At 46.7% G+C, this 12,748-nt stretch overlaps 1 protein-coding gene and 1 long non-coding RNA gene across 3 annotated transcripts; one reads left to right on the plus strand and one right to left on the minus strand.

Annotated features, from left to right (window-relative positions):
* Positions 1 to 1,599: 1,599 nt before the first annotated feature.
* LOC140517980 (cysteine-rich protein 2) lies at positions 1,600 to 12,496 on the minus strand. Of its 2 annotated transcripts, XM_072629650.1 has the most exons (9): positions 11,880 to 11,972; positions 7,975 to 8,122; positions 5,567 to 5,661; positions 5,089 to 5,146; positions 4,018 to 4,155; positions 3,875 to 3,943; positions 3,387 to 3,481; positions 2,535 to 2,592; positions 1,600 to 2,294 (listed from the first exon to the last, which is right to left on the minus strand). In XM_072629650.1, the coding sequence occupies exons 2-9, from the start codon at positions 8,036 to 8,038 to the stop codon at positions 2,227 to 2,229; spliced, it is 645 nt and encodes a 214-aa protein (XP_072485751.1). In that variant the 5' UTR covers positions 8,039 to 8,122; positions 11,880 to 11,972; the 3' UTR covers positions 1,600 to 2,226. The 2 variants fall into 2 exon arrangements, with proteins under 2 accessions (XP_072485751.1, XP_072485752.1); XM_072629651.1 differs by lacking the exon at positions 7,975 to 8,122 and having other exon boundaries at positions 11,880 to 12,496.
* Positions 8,324 to 8,871, plus strand: LOC140517982 (uncharacterized). The gene is made up of 2 exons (XR_011971802.1): positions 8,324 to 8,556; positions 8,785 to 8,871. It is a non-coding gene; the product is annotated as an uncharacterized lncRNA (long non-coding RNA).
* Positions 12,497 to 12,748: the final 252 nt, after the last annotated feature.

Raw genomic sequence — 12,748 nt, forward strand, 5'->3', positions numbered from 1 at the left:
TTTCAGCCTAGAGATGCCCAAGACAATTTATAAAGTCAGCAGAAAAGGTCTGTGACATCTGGGTAAGAGTGAACTGCAAGCCAGCGAAGGCTGCATCAACACAACCTGGGCCATAGCAACCCAGGAGCAGCCTTGGGAGTGAATGAATCAGCAGCTGCAGTGACAGTGCCTGCTTCTGGATCTCTCCACCGATACAGTATGGGGATCGAACAACTGGTCAGCAGATTACAGGGGTCTTTTTGCTAGCAGTGAGGCAGGCCTCTGTTGTTTTGCCTATACTTGCATCTGGGTCCTGGGTAGCAGAGCTTACCACTGTTGTGGAGGAGGCACCCTCACAGTTCCAGGGCAGAAAAGAGTGCTTGTGATCACTTGCAAACCAGAGCACAGGCCAAGAAAGTAGTAAACACCTCTCTTGACATCATACTACCTTGAAAGAACTGAAAACTTACAGGTCCCTTTATCTCTGAAAACAAGTTCACCTTGGGATAATTCTCCCTCCACCCTGGAAATAGAGCCCTACTTTAACAGACTTAAAAGTCAAGTAGTAGATTGGGAAAATGAGTAAACAAAAGGAAAAAAAACTCTGACTGTAGAAACTTACTTTGGTGACAGAGAAGATCAAAACACACATCAGAAGAAGACAATAAAGTTAAAGCTCCTACATCCAAAGCCTCCAAGAAAAATATGAATTGGTCTCACGCCATGGAAGAGCTCAAAAAGAATTTTGAAAATTAAGAGAAACAGAGGGAAAATTGGGAAGAGAAATGAGTGAATCAAGAAAATCATGAAAAAAGAGTCAACAGCTTGGTAAAGGGGACCAAAAAAAAAAAATGAAGAAAATAACATCTTAAAATCCAAACTAGGCCAAGTGGTAAAAGAGGAATTTCCTGTTTTTCCAACTTTTTGACTAGCTCACTTCTAAACCTGCTTTTCATTCCCAAAGAAACCTCCAGCCATTATCTTTTCCTTGTCTTCTACTGCAACACCTTAGATGTGGCTTCACTTCACTCTCAATGCTATAATTCTATCCAGTAGACATCCTTTGCCCTCCCACTGTTCTTACCTTGCTCATCCAAAACCCCCAGTTCTTGTCTGCCTGTTATTATCCCCCACTTATTAAGTCACTTTCAAAAAGAATTTTAGCATAAGGGGGCTTAAGGACAATAGTCTAAACTGTCCACTATTCTTGCCCCTTCCCTTTCCTACCCCAGTTCATTTGCAAAAGCCTTCATCTCTGCCTGCTAAAATATTTTTTGTCCTTCAAGGCCTCCTCCTCCATGATATCCATAGCTATAAAAAGCTCATCCTGCTATTTCTGACTCATATATCAAATTTTCCCTTCTATTGTATTTCTGCACATGTTGTATCCTCCCTATTGGATGGAAGTCCCTGAGGTTTGAAACCATTATTTTCCAATTTTGTATGCTTGTAGTGTGCTAAAGGAAATGCCTTACATATTAGTAATTGTTTATTGGATGGATGGATGAATTTTCTGTCTTCTTCCTATAGAAAGCCCACCTAGCTTGTACAGAAAGTGCATCCTCGCGCTCCTTAAGAATGTGAGACATGTACAGCCCACACATGGACACAGAAAACCAGTCAAATTCTCAAAACCTTTATTGATAGCAAAAGTCAAAGCAGCCTTAGTGTCTGGTTAAATGTGAAGGTATGTGGTGCATTAAGTGGAAATGATGGCAGAAGAGCTCCTAGAGAGAACACTCTGCCCTTAGCTGCTCAGTAACACTGTGAGGGACAGAAAGTTTGTCTTTAGCCAAAGTAGGACCCAAATCCTTTCATAAATAAACATGGAATACAGGATGCTGGGGTGAGGAGGAAAAAGAGGGGGAGACAGATAGTAGAACCTACAGCCTCTTAGCAACAAAGAGAAAGGAAAACAGGGAATGAGAGAAAAGAAGTAATGAAAACAGAAAGTGGGTGGGAGGCTGAGAAGGGTGGCTAGGAAGGTGGAGGAGGTAAACCCAAAAAGACTGAAAGGGAGAGAGAAAAGTAGGAGATATAATAAGAATGGGAGGGACACCCAGGTGGACCTCAGCAATTCTGGGGAATCTTTAAGAATGTACCCTCAAACTCATACACAAAGCTGAACCACATTATTCACACCCCCTCAGAAATAAGCTTCTTATGCAGGCAACAGTGGGGAGTGCTTACTCCCCTAGAAGAACTGAGAACAGCAGGCTGGGCATCATATCGAAGGGTCAGGACCTCCTAGGGCTGATCCTTAACTTCAGGGTCTTTGTCATAGATGTAGCTCCCCACTGCCCCAGTATTCACTCCTGTTGAGCCAATACATCAAAAAAGATGGAGTGAGAAGGTCAGGGCAGAGGTCAGAATCCAAAGAGGACTTATAGTTGAGGTGGAAAGCTCAGGATATGGGTCAAGGAGGGGAGGTCCCCTTACCTTCTGAGGACAATAGGAATACCTCCCAGGAAAGTATAGATAGAAGGATTTAAAGTTCACTTTAAAGTGACTCTCCCCCTCCTCCCCATTTCCCTTTCCCAACCAAATGAACTCACCTTTTGGTCCAAAGAGAATTCCATAGCAAGGTTTATGGCAATATGGTTGTCCATCATGCTAGGGAGGGATGAAGAGACAATGTCACTTCTCTTCCATTGAGATTACTCTATATACCCTCCATCCAGAAAGAACCTCTCTTACACCCTACAACAGTGCAATTACCAGCTGTGCACTGCAGGGGAGAAGGGCAGTCTGAGACCAGGTTCTTCTCCTGTCTTGTGGTGTGACAGTATATACATGTGAGGGTGTGTGTGTCAGTGAGTGGGAGGAATAGTACACTGGAAGAATCATGGACAGCACAGTTCTAGGCTGAGAGCCAAGAGATGTAGGTTCCAGGTGATTCTGCCACTAACCTCTTCTCTGACCTTTGGTCTCAGTTTCCTTTACTGTAAAATAGAGGTAATGACCCCTGCCATGCCTCTCTATCAAGACTTTTGTGATGGTCAAATGACAATGGATAAGGAAGTCCTTTGTAAACTGCGAAGAGCATTTGCACCTATGTAAAGTATGATTTAAGGTACTTCAAAATTTCTAACTGCCTGTGTGCTGATTTGTCTGTTTGAATTCCTGTTCAGGCCACCAGGGGGCAGAATATACTAAGAGAAGAGCAAGTGTGTGAAAGGAACCATCTTCAAAATGATCCTGATCTCTTGTCACCACCCCTAGTAGCTCTGGGGCTGCACAATTCCCCTTGCCCTTCACTTGCCTCATTTTGTCTCCTCATACCCTCATGCCTGACTTCACAAACTTCCTGCCTTCACACTACATATTTTTGTGCTCAGCCCCTCATTCACCGATTCCTCCGCCACCTTGGATCTTTTTTTCTTACCCTGTATCTTTGCCCCACTCACCTCTGCATGTCCACCAGGTGTCAGTGTCTTTCCACAACGCTCACAGCGAAGGCAAGGCCGGTGCCAATCCTTTCCCAGGGATGTCACCTTCTCCGCTAGATGGGGGCAGGTACACAATGCACAGTGTACACAGTGTACACAATGTACAGCAGGTACACAGATACACAATGCCTTAAGCCACATACAACTTGCACACATGTGACCTGGAAACAATCGCTTTTATACATGCACTCAAATACAGGATCCTGAGACACAAACACACAGTGCCCTGAGATCTGAGACATAAAGTGCTCTAAGACAGCTTCACACACATATTCATAAGTATTTTGAGAAACACACACACACACACACACACACACACACACACACACATATACACATGTACACACACACAACTTCAAGAGGAAACACACGTTTCTAAATTTATGGTGTGAGCTGGGATGAGAGGTGGAGGGCAGATAATATGCAGGTGGGAGGAAAACACTTACCAAAATAGACCCTCTTATTACATCGAGGGCACATGTTGGGCTCTCCGGTGAAGGTCGTGACACTGGAAGCTAAAAGAAGGGAAATGGAGCTAAGCTGCTGCTGCTGCCTGAGACACCTCAGTCCTTCCCCCAAAAGTACTTACCTTTGCTGGGCCCTCTCGAGGGACCACTAACTTTCCGATCCTCTGCTCGAACTGAGTGCTCAATAGGGCCAGTGATAGGAGCCTCCTCTGCCTGTGGTTTCTCATAGATGTAAGAGCCTGCACCCCCAATGTTTACACCTGCACAAAAGCTCAGGTCACAAATAAACACTGGATCATAGAATCATAGGTTTAGAGTCAGACTAGGGGACATAAAGACCATCTAGTCCTACTCTTATTTTAGAGATGAGGACACTGAGATGCAGAGAAGTTAAGTGACTTGCTCAAGGTCACACAAATAACAAGTGATGAAGGCAGGATGCACAGGTCACATACACAAAGACAAAGCTCTCCTTCATACATACATGAATACACAGATCAAGCGCAGGTCCTGGCATACAGTAGGTACTTAACAAATGCTTGTTAATTAACTGGATGGACATGAAATGATGACTTACACAGCTTTGCCCACTACCCCCCTCACCTGTGCAACCTGCATCTAATTGAAATATTACCAACAAAGTGGTTCAGTGTCCAAATGGGATGAACCAAAACTTCCTCTCTCCAAGCAGAGCACCAGTATGAGAGGGAGCTGATCCTATCCTTGGACCCAAGCATTAGTAAAAGAAAGGAAAAACTCTTCCCCTTCCAAATCCATCTCTAGAGCTACAGGTCAAAGGTCAGCCTAAGGAGATAAGCATTCATGTTTGGACCATGGAGTAGTCTAAGGTCAAGGATTATGGTTTAGGTCATAAAAGGTCACTACAAATAAGAGCTCATAGTTTGGGATTATTGGGTGTTATAGGTTATTTTTTAGGTTATGGTGTTGAGAATCCCTGGATAGGCAATGAGGGTCAGGGTCATGAAATCAGAGTTTTGAGCTGTAAGATTTGAAGGTCACAGTTTGGGTCATGGGTTTGAGGGTTAAAAGTCGAAGTTTTGGCAATGAGGGTGGAAGTACAGTTCTTTCACACAGAATTGGAAGGTTGAGGGGTAGTAGGATGGGCTGTGCATGTTAGGGGATGAGGATGGGAGTGGGGATCAGAGTAGCCCATAGAAAGTTGGTATCCCTACCTTTAGGCCCAAACAACGTGGCGTAGCAGGGCTTGTGGCAAAACGGCTTCCCATCGTGCTGGGGGAAGGGAGTCTGTCAGTGCATCCTGAGGCACCAGGACCCCTTCACTTCCAAGGGGAACCTGGGCCCAGCTGGTTCATTCAACCACTTTCCCTTCAGATTCCTGTTCCCCAAAGCTCTCCCCCAACCAAGGGAATGTTTTTGTTTTCAAAGGAATCTCATACTTCCAGGGAATATGTGTTGCGGCCTCCTCCAAATTCTCCAAATATCAAGGAGGGCAGACAGAGGAGATAAGGAGATGATGGGGGTGAGTCTTTAGGAAATAAATACTGAAGTCATTAAGGAAAGAGTCAGTGCTTGTCAGGAATATATGAAGTTATTAAAGGGAGGGGGTCATGGTATTTAAAAGGAGGAAGCCCTGAATGCTAGAGTCTTCAGTGACCCCAGGAGAATGGGTTCAGAATGGATGGGGCTCACCTCTGCATGCCCTCCAGGTGTCAGTGTCTTGCTGCAACGCTCACACTTGAGACAAAATTTATGCCAGTCCTTGCCCAGGGAGCTCACTTTTTCAGCTATTGAGACATAGAAGTAGAGATAGGGAGAGTGAGGGTCTGTCCTATGCTCTGCCACCCCTCTCTCTTCTCCACTTTCCTCCTCCCAGGCACTGACCCAGAGTAATGATGGGGATTGGGATCAGGGAGATCTCACTCCCACAGCTACCCATAGAATCCCATAGATTCTATCCCCAGAATCACAGATTCTTGGCTTCACCAGTTATTCCACACCATACCTGTAAAGGAATCCCTCTACAATGAAAATCATTGTCTTTTTTTCACATAAGTTTATGTAGCCACACCTTCAACATGCTTTAATTTTGGATTTAAAAAAAAAGCAAAGTAAAGGCCTTTACATTTATCTTCATCTCATTAAATTTGGCCCTTTGATATTTTAGGCAATATGGTAAAGTAAGCAGCCTTGAAGCCAGGAAGACTTGTGTTTAAGTCCTACCTGTGGAACATACCATGTGATTCTGGGCAAGTCACTTCATCTCCTATTGTCCTCCTAAGGAACTATCTAAGACTACAAATTGCAGAAAAAATGTCACCCTGTTTTGGTAAAGGGAATTTCCTCAGAATGAGGCATATGTTGTCAGATAGGGTAAATGTATGTTTTTTCTTGTTTACTTTGTTTTCTTGTACTTCTTTGTAAAAAAAAAAAAAAGATTCTATTATAGGACTAGTATTGGGAAATGACAGAACTATTTTATTTTTTTATGAATTTTTTTTTAAATAAAAAGTTAATGTGAAAAAAATCTGGGTATTTTAGTGACATGAGACTATTCCATAAGGCATTGTTTGAAGGTACTGGGAATGCTAGAGGGTACTCTCACTGGAGAACTTTAAATAAATGCTAGATGACCACTGACTGGGTATATTGTTACAGGGAATTCTCATTCAGTTATGGGTTGGAGTAGGTAAAGTTCCTTCTTAATTATAAGATTCTATGTGGGACTGACTACAAGCCATATTTTGGGAAGGCAGGAGCAGTAGTCAAGTCTTATTGGACTGAATAATCACGTGAGATAAATTGGGAAAGGCAGAGCAATATTCTATTGTGAAGGGATGACAGGCAAAGGAAGAGGTTACGGGGAGAAGGGAGAGTTTTAAACAGAGGAGTAATGGAACCATATCTATACATTAAAGAATTATTCCAGTTGCGACATGAAGGGTACTCGGAGCAGGGTGACAATGGAAAAAGGGAGATATATTAGAGTTCATTGCTCTCCCATTTCATCTCCTCCTTCCTTGTCCACTCCAATCTACAAGTGATCACAGACCTCTTACGGTCCTCTGGTTCTTTTAGCACTTATAGTCAAGGCCCTCCATTTGGCGTTCATCCCACCCTGTCCTGTTGTTTTCTAGAGCTCAAGTAAGCTCAATCTCCCCAAGCAGACAAGAAAGTCCAAAGGATTCTCCCCAGGGCTAGGGAACCCTGCTGGCTCCACCCATCTGCCCATTCCCCTGACTCCCTAAAGATTCTGTTATATCTCTAAAACTGAAGAAAACACAAAGCTATCCAGGAAAGGAGGCAGAAAATGAGAGTAGTAACTTTGGGAAGGTGGTGGGCAACAACGAAACATGGCTGTTAAACAAAGCAGCTGCAAACACCTAGATCATAAGGCCATTAATGCCCCTAAGCCAGTAGCCAGTCAAAGTAAGCAGACTAGAGGCCAAAGGCCCTTTTCTTGGAGTTTCCCCAAATTTTGGACACGGAAGAAATAGAGATAAATATTCCCTCTCCCCAAGCTCCCCCTACACACTTTTTACCATATGAACAACAGGCTGGTAATGGAATTCCAACCTCACTTCCCTCCAGCTGAGCTGGATCTGGGGATTTCTGTTTCTGTCCCTCTTAGTGGCTTGGGAATGAAGAGAAAAAGGAGAAACCATGCCTACCAGAGTCTATATTTAGTCCCAGATTTCCTGTTGGACAATAGACACTGCTCTCTTAGCCAGGGAGGAAGGGAAGGAAGAAGGGAGGGGCTCCTTTCCTCTCCCATTCTTTGGTCAAGGTGATGAGAGAGGCCAGGAGACAGGCACAACAACAGCTCTATTCCAGCTCAGTAGACAGGAACTGACTCCCTTAAGGCTCCGTCTTCCTCCCACTCCCACCCCATGAATAGATCCAGGATAGGGGCAGAGACCAGGCACCTCCCCCAGGCAGAACCAGTAACAGTGAATCAGGGCTTTGTTTTGAGGGCTGGCAGAGATGACAGAGAAGGCAGAGGGACAGATGAGTGGGACAGACACTAAGACTGGGACCTATTTCTTATCCCCAGATATTTAGTCAACTCCAGGGGTGAAAAGAACAGCTTCTGGACTCACCCCTCCAGAGAGCTCCAAGCCACTGTCCTGTAGCGTCATCTCTTGGCTCAGTTTCTTTCCCCATACCCACAGGTTCCTAATACTGAGGACTCTCATTGTCCTGAAATTCCAAGGTCCTCATAGAGAGGGAATTGGAGAGTGTCAGCGACTGTTGACAAAGAGGACTACTCAGCACTGGTATGGAAGGGAGAGGGGAGTCTGACTTCCAGAAAGAGTGCAAGGTTTCTGCCACACTGGGTCAATTCCCAGAAATGCTGATTGGCTGCCTCTTTATCTTCCCCCCTCCTTCTCCCACCAGGAAACAGCTGTTCTGATTTCTCCTCCACAAAAAAAGAGTTCCTTAAAGGGTCCTTTTGTGTAGGAACTGGGAGAGAAAGGATATCTGTGTATCTCCATAGGGGAGGCCTATTAAAGATAGGAAACAACCAAACTGAATGAATGTTGGAGAATGAAAGTACATGAACAGGAAAAAGGAAGAGGGCAGGATCAGCGAGGAATTCAGATAGGAAGCAAGGGGAGAACATTCCACGATTGGAGCCTGAAAAGGATTGTATAATACTGCTGACCCTGAATGGGTAAAAGGTAAGGAAGGGTGGTGGCCTATGTAACACAATCCTCATTTGTGAGTATTCAAAGAACACTCAAGTTATCAAAATAATAAATCACATTTTCATATCTGTTTAATATTGACAATATCCCCTTTGAGGCTGGCAATGCTGGTATTTGACAAATGAGAAAGCTCAGACCTACAGAGCTAGGGCTAGAACCCAAATATCCTCTCTCCTTATCTCTGTTCTTTCCACTCTTTAGGCAAGACGCAGCAATCTAATCTCCACTGTCCAGTGAAGTTTCAAAGCAAAATGTCATGTGCCAGCCTGTCTGTACTGGAATAGAAAATGAGAAGAGATAAGGACCCCAGAGCAGAGAAAGGGTCCAAGGTAAGCTCAGTTTTAGCTGATGCGTTGTTTCTAGGGAACAAGGAAGAAGCATTTGGGATGGGTATCCCAACCCTTACTATTATTAGCCTTTAGAGATGAGTGATCCCAGAGCCTCACTTTCACTGTGCCAATTATGTAGAGACTATTTTGACCTCCAAGCAATCAATTAAGTATTCCATAGGGAAAGGTTTTGTCTGCTCAGTGACTGTGCTCATCTAGAAAGGTCAAGGCCAGGTCTGAAAGAAAGAGGCTCAGAAAGAGGTAGATGTAAGTTCAGGAGGGAGAATGGAAATGGCAACCAGTAAAGTGAATTCTAGATGAATCCAGAACAGAGTAAGAGAATCCTTAATCAGTGAGGGTGAGAGAAGGGAATGTAATGAGGAACTCAGTCTAGGAATGGAAAAGGGATAACTCAATCTGTTTGGGTGGGTAGCCAAGAGAAACCATACTCCATAGAGAGTGTCTGGTATGAAAGCTAAGCAGTGAGAGGACATGGATAGATGGGTAAGGATGTCAGTTCACCTACAGTCAAATAGATTAGCTGGAATGTCAGTTCATATACTAGTAGAATAGGAGGTAACAAGAAAGCCTAGGCTGGGGTGTTTTTTACATGAAGGAATCAGGGTCTTTTGGTCCTAGACAGGGAAAAGAAACTCCAGGGAAGCCAAACCTGCAAAAAGAAAGTGTCCTGGACCTACTAGTTTGACAGAGGCAAAGATCTTTTCAATCTAGGGAAAACAGTTTGGGAATGAAGACAAAAGCACACTATTCTTGTCTGGACCATGTCTGAACATTGAGAGATCCATGCCTATACAGTGAGGAAGTCTGTTAATATGGGTCTGAGAGTATGATGAGTTCCTCACATTCAGGCAAGCATAAAGACAGTGAAATAAGAACATGAATAAGTTTTCCTTCACTTTGTTTTTGGCTAGACTCCTAAAGTCTAGATTGAAGTCAGGGCTTACAAGCCACTTAATGGTACAAAGATGATCCTGGCCGGACTTGGATGGAACCAAACAAAAAGAACCCAAAGATTGGAGAGTAGAAACTATCTGTATAAATCTATACCACTCCTGCCAGTTGTCACCATCACCATTAGCCCATTAACCATCCCCCCGCCCCCTCCCACACACACACCCCTTCCACCCTCTCATCAGACACAAGGGGTTAGACCTTTAGATTGTCAGGAATTCAGAGGAAGCAACTGAACATTTTGGCAGTTGCTGCCCTCTTTCCTCAGGTGAAGCCCTCTTTTCTGGCTTTTTCCCACTCCCATGCCAACATACAACCATCCCCCACCAAAGGGAGGGGCTTCTCCTCTCCATCTCTCCAACCTTGGCATGGTCCACAGGCTCCTCCTAACTCTGATTCATAGGTACTCCTGCTTCCGGGCCAGATCCTACAGCACGCAAGTCCCTCCACACAGAACAATGTTTCATCATCTTCTGAGGGTCTCTTCTCCCACCCTAGTCCTTCAGTGTGGCCTTTTGACTGAGTCCAAGTTTTACGGAACAAATCCTTTAATTAAGAGAATTTGTTCTGTGAAGTTTGGATTCAGTCAAAGGACCACACTTGAGGACCTAGAGGGCAACAAGTGGCCTTGAGGCCAAAAACTCTCTGTCCCACCCCCTATCCTGCCCAAGCAACCCTGCCACTTAAGTGTGCTTTTAAACAGAGAAGGCTGAAAACCTGACCCAACTGGTTAGGGGAGGGAGAAGAAAGACTATTTCAGATTAACCAGGTATGCCTCTTCTGGAGCACATGGTCCTGCCCTGGGTAAGTTTCTGTACCTGCGCCCACTGGGGAGGGCAGCAATGGGCTACCAGGGAAGGAAGAATTAAGGGAGTTAGACCGACACTGGAGTAAAGAGGTATGCTCCCTTTGTCTAGGTATTTGACCACGTTTATGAGAGAGGTAAATAACAGTATTTTAATATATTAAGTATGTGTATGAGTACAGGTACCAGGAAAGGGGAAAGTAGTTCCAATGAAGATTCTTATGAACCCTTTTAGATTCAGGTATACTCCACAGATAACTGTGGGACAAGGTGACTGACCCCTGTACCTATCCATGGGTTTTCTGTCTCCACCCTCAAGTGGGTGAAATTCTGGGGAACTGGAAGGGCAAGAAGAGCAAAAGCGCTGGGCTGCGGCCGCTGACCTAAGAGTGAACTATAAGGTGGAAGACAGGCAGGAACTGGAGTAAGAGAACGCTGGGCCCGAGGCAGTAGGAGGTGGATAATCCTGGAGTGTTTTGGAGCCACAGGAATCCAGTGAATCGATGGGTGGGGCTGTTTGTGATTAAAGGCCTCCCCCAGGTTCTCAAAAACACGTACTCAGGTTTGGGAATTAAAGGAGCTGTCCCGGGATTTGGCCGAAAACGCAGCCACCCGGCCCGAGGCTGCGCAGGTCGGGACAGAAAACCCGGGTGGCCGCCACGCCTTAGGGGCTCCAACCGCTGCAGGGGGTGCGGGTGTGAGATTCGAGACCCAGGAATGCCCGCCCCTCACAAGCTCCCAGCTGATCCGGATCTCGATTTCCAGGGAACACATCTACATAGATCTCACCGCTCAGCGGGCGATGGGGGTCGTGGAGGTCAGAGATTAAACCCCCCACCCCCGCCCCCAGATGTACTGCCCCGGAGGGGGAGGCCCTGTTCCAAGAGACTGATCTTTGGAAACCACACCTGGGCTGGACAAGTGTGTGATGGAGAGGGGCAAGCAACTACCCGGCTAGACTGTCCGGTGAGAAGCAGGAGTGGCGCCTACGCCTCTTCAGGTTGGGCACTAGGGACCCCAGCCCCAAAGCTTGGGGCCGGATATACCGCGCCCACCCCCACGCCTCCTCGCCCTCCAGGACTTGGGTCTCGCCCGCGGGGCTTGGGGACCTTGGAGAAGGAACGCGAACGCGAGGGCTCTCGGGGTCTTTCGGGGGCTGCCCTTGGGGAAGGGGGACAAGGAGGACTCACCGAAGTACACGGTTTTGTCGCACTTGGGGCACTTGGAGGCCATGGTCCAGGCTGGAGCCGTTCGTTCGCCCGCTGCCCTGGCTCCTCACGTTCCCACCCCAGGCTCGTCTCGCTCCGCCCAGCGCGCCGACCCGCCCTTTCCCGGGGACAGCCAGAGGCGTGTCCTTTCCTCAGCCCCCCCCCATCCCGAGAGACCCGGGGCTGGTAGGGTGGAAGTGAGGGAGCCCGGGGGAGGGAGGGGGACCTCGGGGAGGGTGTTGGGTACTACTCCCAGCCTCCCTTAACCCATCCCCGGCCCCAAGAACCTAGAGTGACGTAATCGGGAAGACTGAGGAGGGGCTCAGCCCCACCCAACTTGTGGCGGATGGAAACGGGGCGGCGGCGGCTTAAGGAGGGAGTATGCGGAGGAGGGGGTGTCGGGGGTTGAGAATCGAGAGGATAAGGTAGCGTGGACTGGCGAAGCAATCCACAAGTGCCTTCCCTCCTCGCCTCAAGGGCACGTGGAGTGGAACGGCAGGACTGTGGAGTCCAAGGCCACCGAATCTCGGTGCAGAACAGGTGAACAGACAAGGTTACGGGGACCACAGGCGCGCGCTCCTAGGGAGGGGTCGTAGTCCTTCCCTTGAGGTGAGGGCAGACCAGAGCTCTGGCTGAGCTGTGACGCAGGCCCCAACACCCTGGCTCCGTGTTCTTTTGTTGCTCAAGGTTTCCATGGAGACCGAGCCCTGAAAAAGAGGCTCGCTTCCCTGGACAGAATTTGGGCGTCGGCGCCACAAACACTCCTACGTACTCTCTATGTCTGTGTGTGTGTGTGTGTGTGTGTGTGTGTGTGTCTGTCTGTCTGTCTGTCTGTCTGTCTATCTCTCTGT

The sequence above is a fragment of the Notamacropus eugenii genome, chromosome 1 (assembly GCF_028372415.1).
Source record: "Notamacropus eugenii isolate mMacEug1 chromosome 1, mMacEug1.pri_v2, whole genome shotgun sequence".
Classification (NCBI taxonomy): Eukaryota; Metazoa; Chordata; class Mammalia; order Diprotodontia; family Macropodidae; genus Notamacropus; species Notamacropus eugenii.